Here is a 22,924-nt window from a genome sequence, read left to right on the forward strand (position 1 = left end):
AAAAAAAATTCCAGCCCTGGCCAGTATGACTCAGCAGTAAGAGCATCGCCCGTAGACCAAAGAGTACCGGATTTGGACCAAAGAGTACCGGATTTGGACCAAAGAGTACCGGATTTGATTCCGGCCAAGGGCACATACCTCGGTTGCAGTTTGTCCCCAGCCCAGATTGGGGTTGTGCAGGTGGCAACCAATCAGCGTCACTCTCTCACATCGATGTTTCTCTCTCTCTCTCTCTGTCTCTTCCTCCCTCTCTCCCTCTAGCTTTATCTGAGGATTAATGTAAAAACATCATCGGGTGAGGATTAAAAAACAAATTAAAAAAAGAAACAAACAAAAAAAAAACAGAATAATCCAGTGATGTCTAACAATCCAAGTCAATATACCCTCACCTGTAATGTGGGCTGTTTCCCACAAATATACTACCAACCAAGCTGGTAGTTACAAGCACTTCCTTAGGTGAGTTTAAGTTGCTCTTATTTCAGGTCTCTCTACAAACTATCATCTATTTGTGTGTCCAAAAATCTCAAAGCTTCGCAGCAGTGATCCAAAATGATCTTTGCTCCCACATCTAATACATGAGTAAGAGGAGGAACAGAAATAAGCTTTTGACTTTCAACTTTATAGTAAGGCCAAATCTTTTCCTATCCTCAGGTCAATTTTATAATGAAGAACTGGTGAATGTAATAGGTTGTGTGTATCATTTACCACAATGGTAAATGGAAGTCATTACTACTGTTCAAGAAAGACCCTAAGGCCATCCTATTGTAAAGAGATAAATGACACCCGAGTAATATAAGAGCTAAAAAAAGATCAGGGGACACCTTTGTTCTGTGCAGTCAGAAGTAAGAAAGAGGGGACCTAACGGAAATAAAAGAACCGACACATAAAATTTCTCATTTGTAATTTTAATCAAAGCATTACTAATTCATTTTTTTAACTTTCATATAAGCACCAAATTTTAATCATGTAAGTCCATTCATTTTTTTGGGAAAGAAACACCATCAAGAACTTTCCTCCAGAACAAAACAATGACATTTATTCCTACAAACAACCAAATTCAAAGTCTACCAAAATAAAAACAAAAACAGCCCACAAAGGAAAGAAAAACAACAGAAGTAGCAAAAATCACATTCTAGAGGTTCAGTGAATTAGCAGCCTTTGCTATGCTATCTAATCATCCTTCAGCTGACTTTCAAAAAATAACACCCTAGTTCATCAAAATATACATTTTCCATTTGCTTTTTTAAATTAAAAAATAATAATTAAAAAAAGAAAACTTGAAGGAATTCACAATCAATTGCCTGACTCGTTTTGATGGCACATACAGCATAGAAAGGTCAGGAAGGCTATTTGTAGCGCACATGTTTAGGGGATATTCATCTTCAAGGTTTAGTTTTCTTCCAAACAGTGTAAAATACCCACCTGGACAAGGAGTCAAGGAATGACAGCAGGTAATTCAAAGAACAGGTATCACTTAAACTTTGTTTGCCAGCCTACAAATTGGAAGATGGATGAAGGTTTCATAGCTTAGAGCAACAATTTTTGACCTGTTTCATCTCATGGCACACATAAACTAATTACTAAAATTCTGCAGCACACCAAAACACGTATTATACTTTTTGCCAATCTGAACAAAATAATAGGTATAATTTTCATTCATTCACAACAGATGGCTATTGTTGTGTTGGCTGTTGTCATTTTTTTATTTGACAATCTAAGGGAAAAGAGGTCAGTGCCCCTGGCTAAATAGTCAGATATTGAAGGTTTTAAAAATTCTTGCAGCACATCGGTTGAAAATTGCTAACTTAGAGCACTGTGGCAATGAGAATGAAGGCCTCTTAAATAAACCGCTTTGCAGCCTGGACATTGACCACCTGTGAGATTGGGGTGAAGGGAGCAAGCGGAGTGAAGGCTAAAGGCACACACTTATTGTCTCAGGTAACAGTACTGCTTTCAAGATCTCTGAGATGTTTTAGGAAATTGACATAAGGAAAGGTGAGAGGGAGAGACAAAAACAAGAGGGAGGTGAAAAATGGGATGGGGAGAAGGTGGGAGGAAGAGAAGGAAAAAAAAGAGGTGGAAGGAAGGGAAAGAGTCAGAGGGGAGTCAGAAGGCGGGACCCTTTTTTCTTAATGTTATCAACTAATTTCTAAAGTCTTTCCACCGATAAACACAGACCTGATGGTAAAAAATGCTCTGATGAAGGTGGAGAGCTGGTAGGGGACAAAGCTTGCCACAGGCCAAGGAAGAACATGGTCACCAAGTGCACAGAACACCCACTCATCCCAGGGAGAACCCTGGAGGGATTTATGGTCGCCTCTCTGTCAGCCCCTGCCCAGCCTTGCAGGGGTCTCATTGCAGGCCAGCAGCAATCACAGGAAATTCTGCCACCTTAAGAAAGGAAGCTTTGTCTGCAGACTACAGTCTGCCTTTTAGAAGGTGGAAATACATTATACATTTCCAATGAAAATGCTCTCATTTTGGTTTTTCCTTGGGTTCTTTTATTTCTCTGGATTGACTTTACTAAGTAGCACTAATGGAGAACACTAAAGTTAACTTTGAGATCCGCCACATTATTTTTAGCTCTTGATTTCCACTGCAAATCGCAATCAAGTGAAGTGCAGAAACTAATATTAAAGGAGGGTAATCTTAATATAAAAGTATTATGCATGTCTTCAGTCTTTTTGCCTGCAAGGGCTGGGGTGGTGTTTTAGCCTGGGGCTTCTGAAGCCTTTACTGTGCACATCCATCCCCTAGAGGGCTGCTTAAGGCTAGACACCAGCTCCACCCCCGGCTTTCCTCATAGGGCAGCAGGCTGGGTGGGGCTTAAGAATTTGCATGTCTAACCAGTTCCCAGATGATGCTGCAGGTCTGAGGACCGCCTGTGAGAACCAGTGGTGCCTGTACATTAAAACCACCTGGGAACTGTGGCAGGCCACACCCCAGAATCTGAGGGTGGGACCCAGGAATCAGTATTGTTTTAGAGCTCCGAGTGGATTACAATGTGCAGCGCAGCTTGAAAACCAGGGCCTTACATACCACAGAGCTAATGCTGGTTATTTAAAATGTGAAACTGGCATGGGATTTACCTGGTGTTCTGATCTGGCAACACAATGATATGATCAAAGGATACAATTCCAAGTATGAAGGGACACAGACGATCTCCTTTGAGAATTCTACAGGACAATACAGGTGCCCGAGCTGTTCTTCATAGAGTGACAGGGCTTCTGTCAAATTGACACAGTTCCCCTAAATCAAAGAGAGAAAAGCAAACAATGGGAGACTTGAGTCCACTGAAGGTCCCACATATTTGAAGGTTGCTAATAAATGGAAATAATTCTAGCTTCAGATAACAGTCCATCTCTAAAAATGAGATAAGGTTTCTGTACTTTTACAAATTGCACTGAGTTCTATTTATAGATCCATTAGTTCATTATCCCTGTACCTCATTTACCAAGCCATTTCAAATGATTAGAATATGAAGCAATAGAAAACAGTGAGACTAATTTCTCATTAGTGACACAGCCATTGTATCAACATCATGCAAGAACAAAGATTCATACACATAACCCATTCAAAATAAGTTTTCCCAGTAGTCACCACCGCATTGAGAATAATAATGTATCAAAAAGATAATATTCTGGATGTCCACAATGGTTTAAACTACGACCCTCATAAGAGTCTAAGATACTGGCACATAACTATATTCATACCCTCCACATTTTCCCCCAAATCTGACTTTAAGGCATAAGAGGACAAAAGTCTATTCAAGATACATGCACAAAAAATATTGCCCCGTCTCACTACTTATCAAACATTTTCTTGACTTAATTATTCTAACTTTTCTCCCTTTCTTGCTACCACTGATCTACTTCCTCAGCAGACCAGGGTAGTCAATGAGATACAGTAGATGTCTGCTGGGGGACTAATGGGAAAGTCCTTTTATTCTGGGCAATCAAGGATAAACAGTGACCCATCCCATCAACCTTTTTTTTCCCCTAGCCTATAACCTAGATGTAACATTTGGAGTGGCAGCAGCCACTCTGTGATGATGGGGGGGAGGGGGGCGTGGAGAGAATCAGAGATGCCGGCCGAGAGACATAGTAGAGCTACCAAATCTGCCTGGTTCTACAGCACTGCTTCTCAATCTTTTTTTTTCTCCTTTTTTAAAAAATCACAAGCTGCCAACAGCGTTTTATTTATTTTTTTCTTTTCAATATCCTGTCCTGCAGCTTCCTTAGCTCTTTTTGCCCAGATGCCAAAGAGCCAGGCACTGGAGTGGCATACAAAGACTGGAGAACACCTTGAAGTTCTTCTCCTCCTCTGCGATGACCCTGGCCTTCTCCTTCTTGTAGCTATTTCATATGGGCATGACTGGTCCTGTCAGCTGGGTGGCCAACTTGAGTTTTTCAGCAGAACTGCCTCCTTTCTTGGGGGCTAAGGCTTCCTGGGGAAGAGTACGAGCTTGGAGTGGTACTCCTTCAGTTGCTGCACATTGGCCTGCAGGGACTCAGCAGACTTGTCCTGTTTCCTTAGATTCACTGAGATCCCAATGGTCCAGGCCATCTTTTTCATGGATGCTGGCCACACTTAACTCCTCCAACCTGAAGCTCCTGCTGGCTCACGCTTTGCTGTGATAGCTAACTGTGGGGCATCTCACTATGGGTCATATGAGTTTGGATGAAGGGCACGCTTTGGCTTGCTGGGCCTTGCGTCTGCAGATCTTCCTTGCAGGCTGGTGCAACCACTGATAACACACCACTGCCAGTCCTTGTGGAAGTGGGCCTTCAGGATCATGCCATTTTGGGCCTTCGGGCGAACCAGCACCACAATGCAATGGTTCTCAATCTTTAATGTACATATGAATCATAGGTGATCTTGCTAAAATACAAATTTTCATTCAGTAGGCTGAGGGCAGGGACTATCATCTTAGCACAATTTTCCCCCAAGTGCTTTCATAGCAGATTTAGAAAATAAGATGAGTATTTGATGCCACCAATTTTTTTTAAAAATACTTTTTCTTTATTGATTTTAGAGAGAGAGGAAAGGAGAGACAGAGATAGAAACATGATGAGAGAGAACATCGACTGGCCACCTCCTGCATGCCCCCCACTAGGGATCGGGCCCACAACCTGGGCATGTGCCCTGACCAGGAATCAAACTGGCGACCTCCTGGTGCATGGGTCGACGTTCAATCAGTGAGCTACACTGGCTGGACACACCTATTTTCTTTTAACCACTGACGTTCTTAGCATTCAGAGAGCTAATGAATGTATTGTATGTGCTGATTCTATTTCTTCAAAAGAACTTCACTATCATTTTGCCTGAAAATAGCCAAGTCCAATGTAAGAGGAAAATTATTCACAGATAAAGGTAGCCTGTGATGCAAGCAATTTTGAAGATGGCCTTTCAAAACAAACCAACCAGCCAGCCATGGACAAGTGGGTAGACAGAACTATTCTGAGAGCTGGCCTTGGTGGTTTTAACTTAGCACATTCGCTCAGCATGACGTCGTCCTTCAGTGCCAGCCAGTTTAGTAACCCATCATCTAGGGTCCTGCAGTGGGATTTGGCCAAAGTGCCCTTGGCCAGCATATAATTTGGTTTCAACATCAAGTTCAGTATGAGAGCATATAAACACCACATGTGTAATTTAAGACTCACAAATAGAAAACACTGCCTGGTTGTTTTTAGAGTACATCACCCCTGGGGAGGCTGTAAAATGGAAATGACACTAAGGTGCACAGTTCAATGGTTTCCCCTTGCCATCCTAAAATTGACACCATGCTCTTTTGATAGAGGGTACATGGGAGGACCTCTACAGAGAATGTGGTAAGGAAATAGGATACTTTCAATTTGTTCTTCCCCAACACTGTCAAAAAGCAGTTTAAAAAAAGAAAACAACTCACCACAAATAGAGACCTACTCAAAAAAGTAATGTGATGCATTCTGCTTTCCTGTGTATTTAAATAGAATACATTTTCTTTCATTTCTTAAGAAAGACACATGAGCAATGCAGAACAAAAATCTAATAGCAAAGAATTAAAAACTTAATAAGGATGAAAGAAAGGGAACAATAGGGCAGTAGGGGTAAATCCCAATTCAGTAGCTTCCATTTTAGAAAGTTGTCCTTGCCCATGTTAGATGTGGATAAGTGACACTTGGTTTTTCACTTTAGATTTCTGTACTGCTTGTATCTTTTAAACTTAACAATTTGCATGTATTACACTTCTGCAAAGTAAAAAGCAGGTGAAGAAGTATACACCCTTGCCCGGCAGGTGTGGCTCAGTGGTTGAGCGTTGACCCATGCACCAGGAGGTCTCCAGTTTGATTCCCAGTCGGGGCACATGCTCAGGTTGTGGGCCTGATCCCCAGTGGGGGGGGGTATGTAGGAGGCAGCCAATCAATGTTATCTCTCATCAATGTTTCTATCTCTCTCCCTCTCCCTCTCTAAAATCAATAAAAGGAAAAAAAATTAAAAACAAAAAAAAAGAAGTATACATCCTTAAGGACATCATTTTTATCAAGTTCAAAAGCAAGCAAAACTAAACAATGCAACGATTTTTTACATCACACATATGTGAAACATCTATAAAGAACAGGAATTTAAAAAAAAAACACTAAAAGTAGGTTACTTCTAGAAGGTGGGCACAGATTAGGGAGGAATGGAGATGTGTTGGTGGTAGTAATTTACATGAATATCACATACATAATCAAATAACCTAGTTTTAATGGGTAGTGGGGAGAGAACAGAGAGGGAGGTCAAGTCTTGGGATCTGCCTCCTAGTCCTATGAAAGTAAATCTTCCCCAGATTCAGAGTCCAATTCCCCCATCAACCAGAGCCTAACCCCAGGTACTCCATGATGCCTTCTCCAGCTTTGTGGCACTCTGACAAGGGGATTTCCAAACAGCCACAAGGGGATTTCCAAACAGCCACAGTGACACTAGTGACATTATGAACACCCTACTGCTATGCAAGCAATTTCAGGCAGGAACATTTGTCAATTACCAAGTAACAGGCCAAACACTTTCATCCCATCATTAGCGTTACTCCAGTTCTAAGTGACACACTTGGGGAAGGCAGGTGGATGTAAATCAAGGGTGTCTTCTGAGCTTATCACCTGGCAGTTTAAAAAATATTGCATTGTGGCAACTACATCAGTACATCCACAATCAAACCACCCTGCACTCTGGACTCGACCACTGCTTCTTCAAAGGCCCTCCACCCTCTTTGTCTGTAGCAGTGGTTCTCAACCTTCCTAATGCCGCAACTGAGAGATCACCGGTTCAATTCCTGTTCAGGGAACATGCCTGAGTTTCGGGCTCAATCCCCAGTAGGGGGCGTGTATGAGGAACTTTAATACAGTTCCTCATGTTGTATGTGGGCATATCTGCATGTGGGCAGATCCGCCTGGAGACGGATAGAGGAGCAGTGTCTCGGTTCCTAACACCATCAGAAATATGCATTTTCCGATGGTCTTAGGCGACCCCTGTGAAAAGGTCATTCAACCCCCAAAGGGGTCGCAACCCACAGGTTGAGAACCGTTGGTCTACAGGAATGTCACATGTGCCATCACACATTCAATCACCACATGTACCATGTGATGCTGGGTATGATAAAATGAGATCGCCTGGAGTCTCCAACTGTAATGAACACTGGGACAGGAAACATGTTGTAATACATCTTTTGGACAATCCTTGGAAACTGGCACAGCCCTGGGCATGAGATTTTTCGTAAAAAATCAGTTGGCAAAGACAAGTTATCAAAGCCTAGATCACTAATATTTAATGAATGGGCTGTGGTGACCTGTTAAGAAACTGTTCTTTTTTAAATAAGTTTTTACTGATTTTTTGGAGAGGAAGGGGGAGAGAGAGAGAGAAACATCCATGTGAGAAACATCGATAGGCTGCCTCCTGCACGCCCCCTACTGCGGATTGAGCCCGAAACTCAGGCATGTGCCCTGAACAGAAATTGAACTGGTGATCTCTCAGTCCATGGGATGACGCTAAATCCACTGAGTCACAGTGGCTGGGCTGAAATTTTTTTGTTTGTTTGTTTGTTTTTTATTAATCCTTCATACTGAGATATCAATTCCCCAAGAAAGCAGTGTACCAGGCAAATATTCTCAAGGAACGAAAACAGTCACACTCTTTCCCTAACTCCACTTGTGAAAATTCCCCAACTCACTGAATTTGGCATGCTTTTACATCAATAAGCTGACTTTGTTTGAGCAGGTTTCATTGTAGATTTCCTATAAAGGGGAGAATCACAATCTGTGTCTCCATCTTGTGGCAGCAACTCATACTACACTCAAAGCCCAAGGTTGATAAATCTGGAAAGTTAAAGGTAACAGGACATAACAGAACTAATTAATTCCCAAATGATGCCAGGCTGGCTATTTACAAACTTACTGCGTCAAAGAACATAATCCAATTACACTGTTCTATTTTTAATAGACATAAATTTCAAGACTATGCATTTCAATTTCAAAATAGAAGATGCTTATTGAGTGTTTGGGGGAAAAACAATTAAGTAGCCTACCTGTGTAAAATATTTCCCATCCTGTTTCAGTACTTTCATGGAGAGGTCAAGAATCAGTCTGAGAAACTCCCATGTGGAATCTGGATATTAAACAAATTTCAGTTTTATAAATACGGGTTTGCATGCATCAGAAACAACACCTAAAGTCAAACACATCAATACTAAATGAAGAAAGAGCCAAATGCTTAAGATACAATATTCGAGAGCTTACTGATAAATAAAAATGTATTGTCATTTATGAATATATAAACTGGAAGTCTTGCACACATGTGCACATACATAAGTGGGTCAAACGCAAATCTGCATGTACTTATCCTGCTCTTACAACACCCACAAAGATTCAACACAAAGGTGGTGGTTGGAATCTGTAAGACGACAGGTTAAGTAAGGGGGATAGTAGCAACATCCCAAGAGAAAAACTGCAAGGGTCATCAGGTAGTGAACCAGCCTGCAAACTCAGCAGGAAGACAAGGTTCCAGAAAAATCATCAAGCCCTTGCTGGTTTGACTCAGCGGATAGAGCATCGGCCCACGGACCAAAGAGTCTCGGGTTGGATTCTGGCCAAGGGCACCTACCTCGGTTGTGGTTTGTCCCAGGCCCTGGTTGGGGTTGTACGGGAGGCAGCCATATGATGTCTCTCTCTCACACTGGTGTTTGTCTCTCTCTCTCTTTTCCTCCCTCCCATTCTATCTGAAGATAAATGGAAAAGTATCCTCAGGTGATGATAAAAAAAAAAAAAAAAAGAAAAATCATTGACACTGAAACTCCAACCCAGCAGTGATTTCGAGTGTGTGGTTTGAGAAGGGCATCTGGTGTTGTTTAGATAGGTCACCAGTTTACCCCATTACAGGTTAAAAATCATCCAACGCAGCCCTGGCTGGTTTGGCTCAGCGGTTAGAGCGTCGGCCTGTGGTCCTGAGAGACCCAGGTTTGGTTCCCGCTAAGGGTGGCATGTACCTAGGTTGCAGTTTGTCCCTGGCCCTGGTTGGGTCGTGCGGGTGGCAGCCACTCGATGTGTCCCTTTCACGTTAACGTTCCTCTCTCTGTCTCTTTTCCTCTCTCCCACTCCCACTCTATCTGAACAACAAAAAAAATCATCCAATGCAAATAAATTATCAAACAAGTTAATGTCTCAATGATGTAATTATGAGTCATTTTATTTCGTGTTTGTTTCAAATGACTCAGTTAATTTGCTCATTTAGGAGCAGGACAGGATTTAACCAAAGCCAATACAGCCATCTTTGCACTGTGGACCTCAGTTTAACTACCCTTAAAAAAACGAAGGAATTTAACTAGATAATCTCTAAGATCCTTTCATTCTCACGTGGTGCCAAAAAACATTCCTATGAACATTATTTTGGTTAAAAACAAAACAAAATCTACCTTCTTCCGGAGATGTGGAGATTGAAAAAGTTGTCAAATCATTAATCACATAATCCTCTCCCTTTTTTGGCATACCTCTTCAGTACTGGAATACAGTCCTCTACTAGAACCTTCCAGAAAAAAAACAGGAATACATGAGGATGAGCCAACACATGTGGACGTAGCTAAACACTTGTAGAGAAAGGGGGGAAATGCAAGCTGGGGCTGACATCCACAGCACCTGCCACACGAACAAAAATGACTTCCACCCATGCCTGTAAAAGCTAAAATTCAGTGTTTTTACTACATGCCTTATGTGTTTTCTCATTTCATCTAAACAACAACTCTACAAGTACTATTATTATCTGTTTCACAAAATGGAGAAAACAAACTTGTGAGGTTACAAAAGTTGCCCAAAGGCACCCAGTTGAGAAACAGAGCCAAGTATTCCTCAAGCTATCTGAAAGCCAAGTTTATGCTTTTCACCCTAATCTACACTGCCTCTCCTATCTATTTTCTTCTACTTTTAGTTTTCCTTTTACACAAGTACTGAATGAATAACTTGGCTGTCTATTGATGTATTTTTGCATCTTGCTCCAAACTCTTAACCTATGGGTTTTCAATTTCCTCTATCACTTCCAAGTACTACCTGTAATAAAGCCATGTAATAAATATCAGCTCCCAAATCAGAGTTATTAATGAGGGGAGTATAGTGGCTAAGAGCTGGAATTCTCATACAGATGCTTGATAGTAAATTTAGGAGCTAAGTTTGGGGTTTGCCTTATCTTTGAAGTACTGAAGCTATATGCTGGGGATTCATCTGGTTCTAGGCAACATCCTGAACTAGACAGGAGTTATTCCCCTTGTCTTTTATTTTTCTAGTTGCAAAATATATATGTATATATGTATACATATAACAAGTAAATAAAAATCAAGCTGGCCACAATTCCCTAAAATAATCTACTCCAGATTTTTTCCTCTGAATGTTCTTACACATATCCTCAATGTCACATTTTTTAAAGTAATCGAATCTTACGATCCTAATGTTTTATAATGTGTTTCACTTAATTCATCATTCAAGGGCAACCATGCAAAGACATAGAAGGCACTAACACCCCAGCTGCCTTCAATCTACTTATCAATCCCATTCGACATGCTCAGATTTTTTCTCTGTGCTCATACAGATTCTTATAAACACTCTCCCACAAATACACACAAGTGCTTCTTCTTTTGTAAAACAAGGACCACACACATTGTTCTGAACTTGGAAATATTTACCTAACACCATTCCAGATACTGATGTTTGTGAAAACTATATCATTCCACTAAAAATGTTCTACACATATTATCTTCAAGCCTTGGCCTCTACAAACACCGCCGTAATAAACCTCCTCGTAGAGATGCCTTTCTGTCTGTGGGGTGGATGCTCAACCACTGGATTGACAAAGCCATGTGCATTTTAGTTTTTATGGCAATTCCCACTCCAACCAGTAATGCATGAGGGCAGCTGTTTCCTTTCATCCTTCCCAGTATTGGCTGTTGTCCCTCTTCTTATATTTCTGTCAAGTTCCTTGCTAATGTTTTCACATGAATGTCCTGGGCCACCAACAGGGCAGAGCATCTTGTCCTAAGTTTACAGGTTATTTGATTTCTGTCTTCTGAGAAGTACCAGTTTATACCCTTTATACCATTTTTACTTAATTTTTAAATTTAAGTTGTAGGGACTCTTTGTATTATTGAAGGGATTACCTCTCTGTCATGTTTGTTAGCAGTCTTGTTTTCAGTCTGCCTTTGTTTATGGCATTATGTTGTCATTCATTACATATTCTGAGGTTCTTGTCCTTTCTTTAAAAGGTTTCTTACCTCCTAAATTTTCCTATATGTATTAGTTTTTAGATCTAGAGCTTAAATTATCTGCAATTATTTTTTCCATGGCTTCTAAAGTTAGTTAGCTTTATTCTCATGCAGATGGATAGCCTATTATGCCAGCATCACTTATTCAATCAACTAAATATCATTTTCCCAAGTGAAATGATTAATGAAGTGAAGAAACAAAGTGAATAAATAAAATGGAGTTCTGCACAGCCAGTGTGCTCAGTGGTTGAGCGTCGACTCATGCACCATGAGGTCATCAGTTCGATTCCCGGTCAGGGCACATGCCCAAGTTGTGGGCCCGATCCCCAGTGGAGGGTATGCAGGAGGCAGCCAATCGATGTTCTCTCTCATCAATATTTCTGTCCCTCCCTCTTTCTCTAAAAACAATAACGAAAAAAATAAAAAATAAAAACGGAGTCGCTATGTTCAAGCTGTTAAAGTATTAAAATAAAGCAGGCAGAGGCAAAAATAAATAATTCTATTCTTGCCTTAACTAGCCTGAGAACTAAAACTTCTGAATTTCCCAGTCCTGCGTCAATGCCTGGATACACAACTACTGGTTGTGCATCAATGCCTGGACATGCATCAAACCTTCAGATGACCATCTAAATGACCTCGAGAAAAAATTGTTCTATTGTCCAGATCACCGGACATCTGAAGCTTACCATCCTGGACCAATTCATCGGCAAAGAATGCAGGACTGAATTCTCCTTAAGAATGCACTTTTTACTATAAAAATTCTCAGTTTTTCTTTCCGCTTTGGAAAATTTTTGGCACTGCCTTCTTGAATTTCTGGTTTGCAAACCCTAATACCCTTGAATAAATCTCTGTCATTTATTTCTAGCCAAAGCCTCCTGATTCTTCTGAGCTGAGTCAACACAACTTAAGCCACATATCAGCCATATATGTTTAAGTCTCTGTGACATTACTCTTTATTTGTCTCTTCCTGTGTCAACATCATACTTCCTATTTGATTACAAGAGGGCAACTCTTCCTTCATTATGATTATTTTAAACTTTTTTCTTGGCTATTCTTAGAAATGTATTGTTACAAATAAACTTCAAAGTCATTCGGTCTAATTCTTTTTTTTTTTTTTTTTGTTAATCCTCACCCGAGGATATTTTTTCCACTGAATTTTAGAGAGTGGAAGGGAGGGGGGAGTAGGGAAGAGGCTCAGAGGGGGAGGGAGAGAGTGAAAGAGAGAGAGAGAGAGAAACATTGATGTGACAGAGACACATGGATTGGCTGCCTCCCACATGTGCCAAGACCAGGGCTGGGGATCAAACCTGCAACCCAGGTACATGCCCTTGACATAGAATTGAACCTGTGACCTTTCAGTGTGCAGGCCAACGCTCTATCCACTGAGCTACACTGGCCAGGGCTCATTTGGTCTAATTCTAAAAACTACCTTGGGATTCTGATTAGAATTATTTATCATTAGGAAGACACATTGTTCTGATATTTTCCTCCAAGAAATGTAATGTCTCTCCACGGATTCAAACTTCAGTTGCTGTCTTTCAATACGTCCTAATGTAATTTTTATCAGTCTCACAATACTCATGATTCTTGCTAAACTTATTCCTAGGTATTTAACAACTGGTCACTTCTCTGAATAGGATTTCTGACCTACCCTCCCCACACCCAATTTCCATTAAAACTGTTTAGCATTGAACTTAACAGAATAATTTTTTAGACTGCCTTTATCCAATCACTTTACCAAATTCTCATTAATTCAGCTAGATTTCTAGATGAGTTTCCTGGATCTTGTAAGCATCTGCAAATAATTTCTTTCTATATTTATATTCTTTTCGTTTTCCTACCTTACTGAATTAGGTAATGCCTCAAAAACAATGCTGAATCAAGGTAATAGGCACCCTCATCTTGTTCCCGGGTTCAGAGGAAATATCTTATGTATTTTGCCATTGTGGATAAAAAAGGGGCCACATACTAAACCTGACAAGCTTAGGGGAGGCCTGCATGTCGGCCTTACAAACTCAGAGACACAAAGTAATCACATAGGATGGTCTGAAATGAAAACTTCCTAACTAAAAGGAGTCATGATGGGTAGTCATGTCTTAGCATGGTATCTTCCCCGGCAAAGGTCAATCTTTACCTCAACTGAGGCTGTCTACTGTCTTTTTGCTTCTAAAATAATATACCTTTGGAATGTCAGGGTCACCCCCCCCCTTTTTTTCTGGATCCCTCACTGCACCAGAGCAGAGATAACAAAAGCCCTCATTGTTGTTACCATGTTGTTAACTAGCCTGTATCTATTCATGAAAAAGAAGCATGTTTTACTTTTTATTCAATCTCAGAGATTTCCCACCCCTTATCCCCACTTTGTATCTCCCACCTCCCTAATCTGTTGCCAATGGATTTCATGTAACCCACTTAAGCCTCCTTTGATTGTTATGTATAAAATAAGGTACAAAACTGCCATTGTCCAGGGCATTTTCTCAATCCACTGATATTTTGCTTCCTGACAACTGTCATCAATTTGGCTCAAATAAACTCATAAAAATTCTCTACAGGTTTGGCTGGGCCGGTGTGGCTCAGTGGGTTGAGCGTTGTCCTATGGACTGAGAAGTCCCACTTCGATTCCTGGTCAGTGCACATGCCTGGGTTGCTGGCTCAATACCCAGTAGGGGGCGTGCAGGAGGCAGCCGATCGATGTTTCTCTCTCTAAATAAATCAATAAAAAACATAAAAAAATAAAATTCTCTACAGGTTTGGACATTTCTTGCATCAGTACCATTTAATATATTATCTTTAGGTTTTTGATAGTTTCTATTATGTTTAGGTAGTTTCCCTTGTTTTACAAATTTTTTTATGTAAATAGTTTTCATTAAGAATGACTAAATATTCCCAAATGCTTTATCATCTGTTAATATCAATTATTTCCTCCTTTAAATCATTCATATAATAAATTAGGTTGATTTCTTAAGACTCATATTTTTACATTATTAACTAAAACTTTCTTGTACATAATATATCATTCTTTAGCCCTGGTCAGTTTGGCTCAGCAGTTAGAGCGTTGGCCTGCGGTACAGAGAGACCCGGGTTCGGTTCCCGCTAAGGGCATGTACCTCGGTTGCAGTTTGTCCCCGGCCCTGGTTGGTCGTGCGGGTGGCAACCACTCGATGTGTCCCTTCACATCGATGTTTCTCTCTCTCTCTCTCTTACTCTCTCTCCCTCCCTCTCTGTCTGAACAAAAAAATGCAAAAAAATGTCCTCGGGTGAGGATAAAAAAAAATATATATATATATATATCATTCTTTAAATAAAGGACCAGATTTACTATTTTACTTGGAAACCTTCTACATATGCAGAAGTCGACTTTTAGTATTCTTTTTGTACTCCTTTTTAATGATTTTAAGAGAGTGCTTTGCTATATTTTCTATTTTCTAAAAAAGGTTAACAGAGTAGTTATCTGGTTTTCAAACGATAAAGTTAAAAAGACCTGGTGATTTGTCAGTGGTAGTATAATGTTAATGCCTAAGGGGTTTGTCTGCTGCTGCCTGGGAAACCAGAAACCCCCACCCCTCAAGAGCTGGGAAAACAAACAAACAAACAAACAAAAAAACTCTGGGCCTCACAAGAATCTTCCAGGCTCCCCCTGGTGGTTGTTCTTTTCCAGACAGAAGGACTGGGGAAAAAGGATGTGTTCAGGCAACCAACTTCCTCAAGAGCCCAGCTATTTCGAGTAAAAGACTACTTTTCCCTTCCCTAAAATGTCCAACTATGTATGTCACCTTCTGCGTTTGGTGCTGTGCTCTCAGATGGACACTCAAGTGGAGAGGTTTTTTTTCCAGGGCCATTAGTAAATCTTCCCACTTATATGTGGCCTTTAATTATAACAGTGCACAACATCAAAGTACTGTAGATTTGCGTTGGGATTTTGTTTATGTATTTTTTCTTAATCCATATAAGGAAGTTATATAAGGAACTAGGAATCTGAATCTCTCCTCTATAGTTACCCTATAACCTTGAATAAATGTCCTTTAAACTCTAAGCATAACCTTCTTCATCCATAAAATAGAAATAATACCCACTTGGTACAGATGTGAGCATTAAATGTTAAAACACCCGAGACTGAGGGTCTGGTTAATAATGCAAACATTTTTTGTAAACAAAGGTAGCTTTTAGCTCATTGTGAAAAAAAATCTGTCATGCTCTGAAGAACCTAATCCCCCCTCCTTTTAAACTTTGAAATAGTGTGAAAGATACATCTTTTCCTTTTGCCGACGAAACAGTCACAACTGCATTTTAATGTAGAATGCCTCTCTCAACTTAAAAAATTAACATGCGTGTACTGTAAAATCAAATTTGGATACACACACTTTAGGGCAGGGGTGAGTAATTTACATATCAACTGAAGCTCTTACCTAAATTGTCTATGCATCTGGAGATACACAAAATTCTGTTCAAACAAAATAAGTATTTGCTTGGTTATCTTGTTCTAACAAGTACTGTAGATATGGACACCAAACACATGCATCTTAAAATACAATAAAAATGTACCCTACAAACTGTAATGATTGGTGAACTTGTAAGCACAGTAGAATTTAGGACAGAAACCGGTTTGCTTAGTAAATTCCCTCTGAAAGACCAAGACACAGAGAGATTATCCTGGGTAGAGAGTCAAAGTTGGTGGTTGCAAGGTCATAAAAAGGTACATGGCATCTTTTATAAAAGAATGAATGGATGTTATTGAATTAACAGATTATAGAGTTCTTTCTTATTATAAGTACACGTCATAAATATAAATCTGCATATAACTCACAAAGAGAAAGAAGGGGAGCAGAACATGTCACCTCAAAATATGCCACATTAGCCCTGGTCAGTTTGGCTTAATGGTCAAAGCATTGACCTGAGGACCAAAGAGACTCAGGTTCGATTCCAGCACATACCTCAGTTGCAGTTGGGTCCCCGGCCCTGGTCAGGGTCATGCAGGAGGCAACCAATTGTTGTGTCTCTCTCACATCAATGTCTCCCTCCCTCTCTCTCTCTCTCTCTCTGTCCCTCCCACTCTATCTGAAGATAACCAAAAAACATCCTCAAGTGAGGATTTAAAAAAAAAATAGCTAGGCCAGTGTGGCTCAGTGATTGAGCATTGACCCATGCACCAAGAGGTCACTGGTTTGATTCCCGGTCAGGGCACATGCCCAGGTTGTGGGCCCAATCCCCAGCAGGGGGCATGCAGGAGGCAGCCAATCAATGTTCTCTCTCATCTATGTTTCTCTCTTCCCTCCCCTCTCTAAAATCAATAAAGAACAAATATTTTTCAAAAATGTGCCACATGGGCATATTGACCATTTTGAGCTGTAGGCACTTAAAAAACAGCAAATATAGAGAGAGGCTTCTCTGAACTCCTTTTATCTGCCTAGACAGATCCTCCAAAAGAAACTCAACTGTCATACAGTCCCCTCCCCGGAGGATTCAACCAGGGAAGATCACCTCTTATCACAGGAGAGAAGATTGACATTACGTGGACCCAGACCAACTTTGTCACAAACTAGCATGCCTCCTGTCTATTCTTCAAAGGGCCCATCCTTCTTTCCTAAAAGTCCTTTCCGTTCCCCTGAAACACCTGCATCCCCTTTCCCTATTAAGATAATATTTAAGGCTAAATTCTAGAGCTACCTCTTTGTTACTCACTGTTCTCTGGGTATCTCCCACCTACACATGAGGTATGCGTGCTAATAAACACCTGTTTCTCTCTTGTTAATCTTTCTGTTATTACAGGAGCCTCAGCCAAGAACTAGAAGGGTAGAGAGAAATTTTTATCTTCATAACCAATTATACTTCAAGTTGTTTTAGGAAGGCACAGTTCTGATCAACTATATTATGTGTTCATTTAAAAATATCTGGAAAACAATTACCTGATAGCAGTCTCCTTTAAGATTGTCTAAGACATCACTACATGTTTTTCATATGTATTTTTTACATCCATCAGTCACCATTTGGTCAATGTTCAGAACAGGTTAAGGAGAAATTTGCCCTGAATTTAAACATATCAAAGAATTCTGAAATATAATAATTTTTTTAAAAAGGGTTAGGACAAACAAAATTTTATAACATTAATTTGGGTATCACAAGTTTAAAAAGATGAGTAAGATTAATTTATTTTTGCACCAAGGGCACACAACAGGAACTGCATATTTTTCTTCTCATAAAGAAGCTATTTCAGCAACTGCTGAGCAGTAGACATGGTACTGAAGTCACTCGCTCTTTAATTTGCAACTAGATTGTCTCTGCTTCTTTGTTGGTGGCCACATAAAAAGGCTACTGGTACTAAATTGAAATGCCTGTTCAAGGCATTCTTTATCTATCACACAGTTAACTCAATAACATTAAGTGGAATCATAAGAAAAGAGGAAGGAAGAAAACAAAAGTAGCCATTGAACTTGATTTCATACAACAAAGGATATCTCTACCATAGTGACCATCTTTGGTTTCAGTTTGACTATTTCACATAAAATGCCCCCATCTCCGCCTCCCAGAATCAGCACATCTTTGCCAGTGTAATCTTCTTTGCCACTGCCCATGATGGCCCGGGTATACGCCAAATCACTCTCTGCCAGATCTAGGGAGGAAACAGACCCAAAATGGTGACTCTAACTGAACCCGCACACCACCTGACTCACAACACTGGGAATGGCTGGATTCTAGCAGAAGATGTTTCACTTTCAATCTTTAAAAACTGCCAACAATGTGCAAACGTATTTTTTTTTTTTTTTTTTTGCGGGGTTGTGGAGTTTTCGTCAACCTCAATACAAGAGATCACACACATAGGTGACATACATGTATATATTAGTCACTCAGAAGAAAACTCAGTCTTAAGGAATTACTGATGTGAATAATTAAGAGCAATTATGTCTTTCCAGATGAAATAATACATCTGAGAGTTGCTTCAAAATATGAGAGCCCTGCCGGTTTTGCTCAGTGGTTTGAGTGCCGTCCCATGGACTAAGAGGTCCTGGTTCCATTCCCAGTCAAGGCACATGCCCAGGTTGCAGGCTCGATCCCCAGCAGGGGGCGTGCAGGAGGTGGCCAATCAATGTGTTTCTCTCACATCAATGTTTTTCTCTCTAAAAGAAAAAATCAATTACCACACACACACACGGGAGAAAGTGGACTGGGGTTTAGGGGAAACAAGACTGGCCAGGAGTCGATAACTATTGACACCCAACGGTGAGTATATTTGGGTCATCACACTATTTTGTCTACTTAGATGTGAGGTTTTCCATAACAAAAAGACTTTTGTAAATAATCAATTATATACTTTTTGAAATACAACCCAAATGCTGATCACTAAGAAATTAAGAAAAAGGAACCTCAAGACAAAGTTTTCCTGGCTCTGCTATAAAACATGAAGGCTCAGACAACCCACAGGTTAATACAACAGAAATGTTCATTTCAAAAAACAGCAGTGCCAAGGACAAACTTGGGAAAATCTACAACAGTGCTATCTGTCAGGAAAATCACATAAGCCAACACACTGTCACTTTGTAATGCAATTAGGGTAGGGCTGGAATACTTACTAACATCCCCACTCAGGATGAGAATATTTCCAAATTGCTTTGAGTGCAGAATTTTAATGTTCTGGTAAGGTGAATCTTCATCATACACCACTTCATCTATGTCGTACTCAACCAGGCGGCCATCAGCAGTGGGCCAGTACCTGTCAATGGCCCCTCCTCGAACTATGGGTGGTAATCTGGAAAAAAAAAAAAGGGAAACAGGAATGAGTCTTGTAAGAAGGCTGCTTATGGTGACCCTGCCTTAAAATTGTACTTGGGAGCAAGAGTGTGCAGAAGCAATGCCACGTGACCCCAGGCCAACTCCTGACTAGTACCCAAAAAAGTAATGTTTGGCCTTTTAGGTTTAACCAACATGACCACCACCAAATCTCAACAACTGCTGTACACAGGACTTTACTTTTTAAAAACCTTCCTGGTATGCTCAGCCGGTGTGGCTCAGTGGTTGAGTATCGACCCATGCACCAAGAGGTCACCGGTTCAATTCCTGGTCAGGGCACATGCCCAGGTTGTGGGCCCAATCCTCAGTGGGGGCATGCAGGAGGCGGCCAATCAATGTTCTCTCTCATCGATTTTTCAATCTGTGTCACCCTCTCCCTTCCTCTCTCTAAAATCAATAAAGAAAAAAAAATTAAAAGCTTCCTGTCATGATTTAAATTTTCCTAATAAAAAGTTGAAGCAGAAAATGGCCACTGCAGATATCATGCTTTACCTTTAAAATACTTTAGCAGGGATCTCTTAAGACTGCCTGCATAACCACATGGCCATTTTGACATTCCTGCAAAGTACACATAGACGTAATACCATTATATAGTTCAGAATCCATATCCAAGTGTTTACAATTGTACCAATAATGTCCTTTATAGTTGTTCTGCTTTTGAGTGAAGGATCATACACTGTATTTTGCTGGGGTTTTTCCCCCTCACTTAACATAGTTTTTTATTTCCTCGTGTGTTTCATGACATTGACATCTTGGAAAAGTCCAGACCAGGTGCTCTGCAGAAAATCCCTCAGGTGGGTTTGCCTGATGATCTTCATTAGATTCAGTTTGACATATATCATACAGGCATCACATCAAGGACATGAAATGTGTGCTTGTCCTATCATTGGTGATGCTAAGTATGACCACTTGGTTGAAGTAGATGGCACCAGATCTCTTCACGTGCAAAGGTACCTTCCTTTCCCTTTGAAATGCTTAAGCAAGCTGTGGGGTGTTCCTCCAAAACTGGGTGAAGGTCCTGACCTTCCAACAAGCCTTCACCAGTGGCTTTGGCATCTAAAAGATTGTTGCCTGAACCGATTATTACTAGAGTGGCTGCAAACTGATGATTTTCTGACTCCATTCTTCGGGAAGTAGTCAGTATTCTAGATAGGGTGAATGTACTAGAAACTACCAGCAGAGGACACTAAATGACAGGGAAAAGCAGACCTGGAAAAGGGACTTGGCAAATATAACCATAACACAAACAAAGTGAGAACTCGTTACACACATGGCACATCCCATCTCCAAGTCATATGCTCTCGGACACAGTGGTGATCCAGAGCTAAATAGCCACAGACACCTTAAATGCTGGGAGACACGACCTCTGACTTGCTCTGATGAGTTTCTTTCCCTTCCCTGCTCACTTGCTTCCCAAAGCCCAATCTGGACCTGTTAGAAAGTTAATGAGGCTTCCTGTGGGGAAATATACTAACGTCTTTAAAAAAAAACACTAAGATTTACAAAGCAGGTTCCCATAAACTCTCATTTTATGCTACCAGCTCCTCATTTAACCAATCCATCTTTCAGGTAAACAAATTCAGCTGTTGGTATATTAGGCCAACCAGAGGTTTTTCTTGTAAAATGTGGAGCCCCAATCAGGACACCTTCCCCCTATTCCAAGAGCAGGCAAGCAGGACTTGGGGGATGCCTCTTCCACCCCTGGCTGATGGTGGGGAGTGGAGTGAGGTAGAAAAGTGACAAATATCAAGTCCCAGCTTTCAGGGCAGAAACCTACCTCCTGGTTGATAGCCAGCCAGCCATAGGCTTTTACTGAACTATGCACAAACGCACTGAAAATAAACAATGCCCAATCTCAGTTGTGTCAACAGTACCTTGACTAAGGTTCAACTCTTTCCTCAATTGCAACACAGTGGTTTGTAAAGACTGGCAAAGAAATAACAAGGATCTCCAACAGGATGGGGAAGGCTTTACCTTGACGAAGCACTCATCCTACCAGAATATGCATCTATCTCCCTGTGTCGGGCTACGGAGGATCTTCTGAAACCCCACACAACTCTCATTTCAACCATCATTGCTGAAAATCAAAACTGGCCCTGGCCTGTTTGGCTCAACAGTTAGTGTCGGCCTGTGAACCAAAGAGTCCCAGGTTTGATTCCGGCCAAGGGCATGTGCCTCAGTTGCGGTTCGTCCCTGGCCCTGATTGAGGTCATGCGGGAGGCAACCAATAGATGTCTCTCTCACATCGATGTTTCTCTCTCTCTCTCTCTCTCTCTCTCTCTCTCTCTCTCTCTCTCTCTCTCTCTCTCTCTCTTCCTCCCTCCCACTCTGTCTGAAGATAAAAGGTGAGGACTGAAAAAAAAAGGTGAAAACTAAAACTGGATGGTAGAAAGTCAGGCAGAATATGCCCTGGGCCTCAGGTGCAGTGTATAAATTGCAAGAATTTTCAACAAAACTGATGTGAGCCTGTTTTCCTGTTCCTTTTGTTTTGAAAAGTAAAATACAAAAATACATTTTCTAAGAAATCCCATGGCTTCTTAGATGAGAATTCACATTTACTTCATGGGCCCCCAGGGAGTAATAAATTCAGATGTTATTGAGTTATTTGTTAATGACTGACTCTCTAACAATGCCATTCCTGGGAGAGAAAAGTGGCACCATCCTTGTCCTTTTGAAGTCAACAACAAAGGGCCTATAACAAAGTATTTCCAACCACTTCTCACCTCCTCCACCCTGATTTTATAAAAAGATGTAAAAACAGTGACAAGCAAAAACAAGGTCTGCTTTTTGAACTGAACATCTAACGCCTAACTTCACTGTCCCTTTAGAAACTCCCATACCAGAAAGACACAAATGAACCAGACTTCTCATAAATGCTGAGGCCCATAAATGCATTCCATCTGTTTCCTCCTTCCCAGAATTAACTCTGATAAAAATCAGACCAATAAAACTCAGAGGCATTTTGAAGTTGGCCAATTCATCATCTCCAAGTTTAGACATTTTACAATACAGTGGGAACCCATTCAGTTCAAATGGGTGTAGACAAGGAAAACTCTCAGAAGCAGGAAAAGATGGAAAGTCCAGAAAGGAGCGTGGGTGTGGATGTGTTTTTTCAGGACGGGGAAGGGGCTGAGAACACATAAACAGAACTTGGGCGAGGTACATAAATCTGAGTGCTCTGACAGAAATACAAAAAGTGGGCAATTTCCGCACTGTCATGTTCTTTTCACTTACAGGTTCCTGCTCTCTGCCCACCAGAGAAATTAAACACCTTTCTAGTTCTGGTACGTGGCCTTGGGGCTTTCCTATGGACTGGTCAAACTTAGTATGCTGAGTCATTAAGTACACAAACATCCTAGCTCTTGCCAATAAGAATTCCCTCTT

The 22,924-nt window shown here is 40.8% G+C and overlaps 1 protein-coding gene and 1 pseudogene across 1 annotated transcript in view; both read right to left on the reverse strand.

The window, feature by feature from the left end:
* Positions 1-1,119: 1,119 nt before the first annotated feature.
* Positions 1,120-22,924, reverse strand: part of SMS (spermine synthase) — a 51,016-nt gene continuing 29,211 nt past the window's right edge. Inside the window, 8 exon segments of the mRNA XM_036270328.1 lie at positions 1,120-1,422; positions 3,134-3,249; positions 8,543-8,622; positions 9,926-9,981; positions 9,983-10,035; positions 17,662-17,751; positions 18,211-18,365; positions 19,324-19,499. Coding sequence (XP_036126221.1) covers positions 1,383-1,422; positions 3,134-3,249; positions 8,543-8,622; positions 9,926-9,981; positions 9,983-10,035; positions 17,662-17,751; positions 18,211-18,365; positions 19,324-19,499 — 766 coding nt within the window. The 3' untranslated portion in view covers positions 1,120-1,382.
* Positions 4,167-8,427, reverse strand: LOC118636017 (annotated as a pseudogene).

This window comes from Molossus molossus, unplaced genomic scaffold (genome assembly GCF_014108415.1).
Source record: "Molossus molossus isolate mMolMol1 unplaced genomic scaffold, mMolMol1.p scaffold_m16_p_2, whole genome shotgun sequence".
Taxonomy (NCBI): Eukaryota; Metazoa; Chordata; class Mammalia; order Chiroptera; family Molossidae; genus Molossus; species Molossus molossus.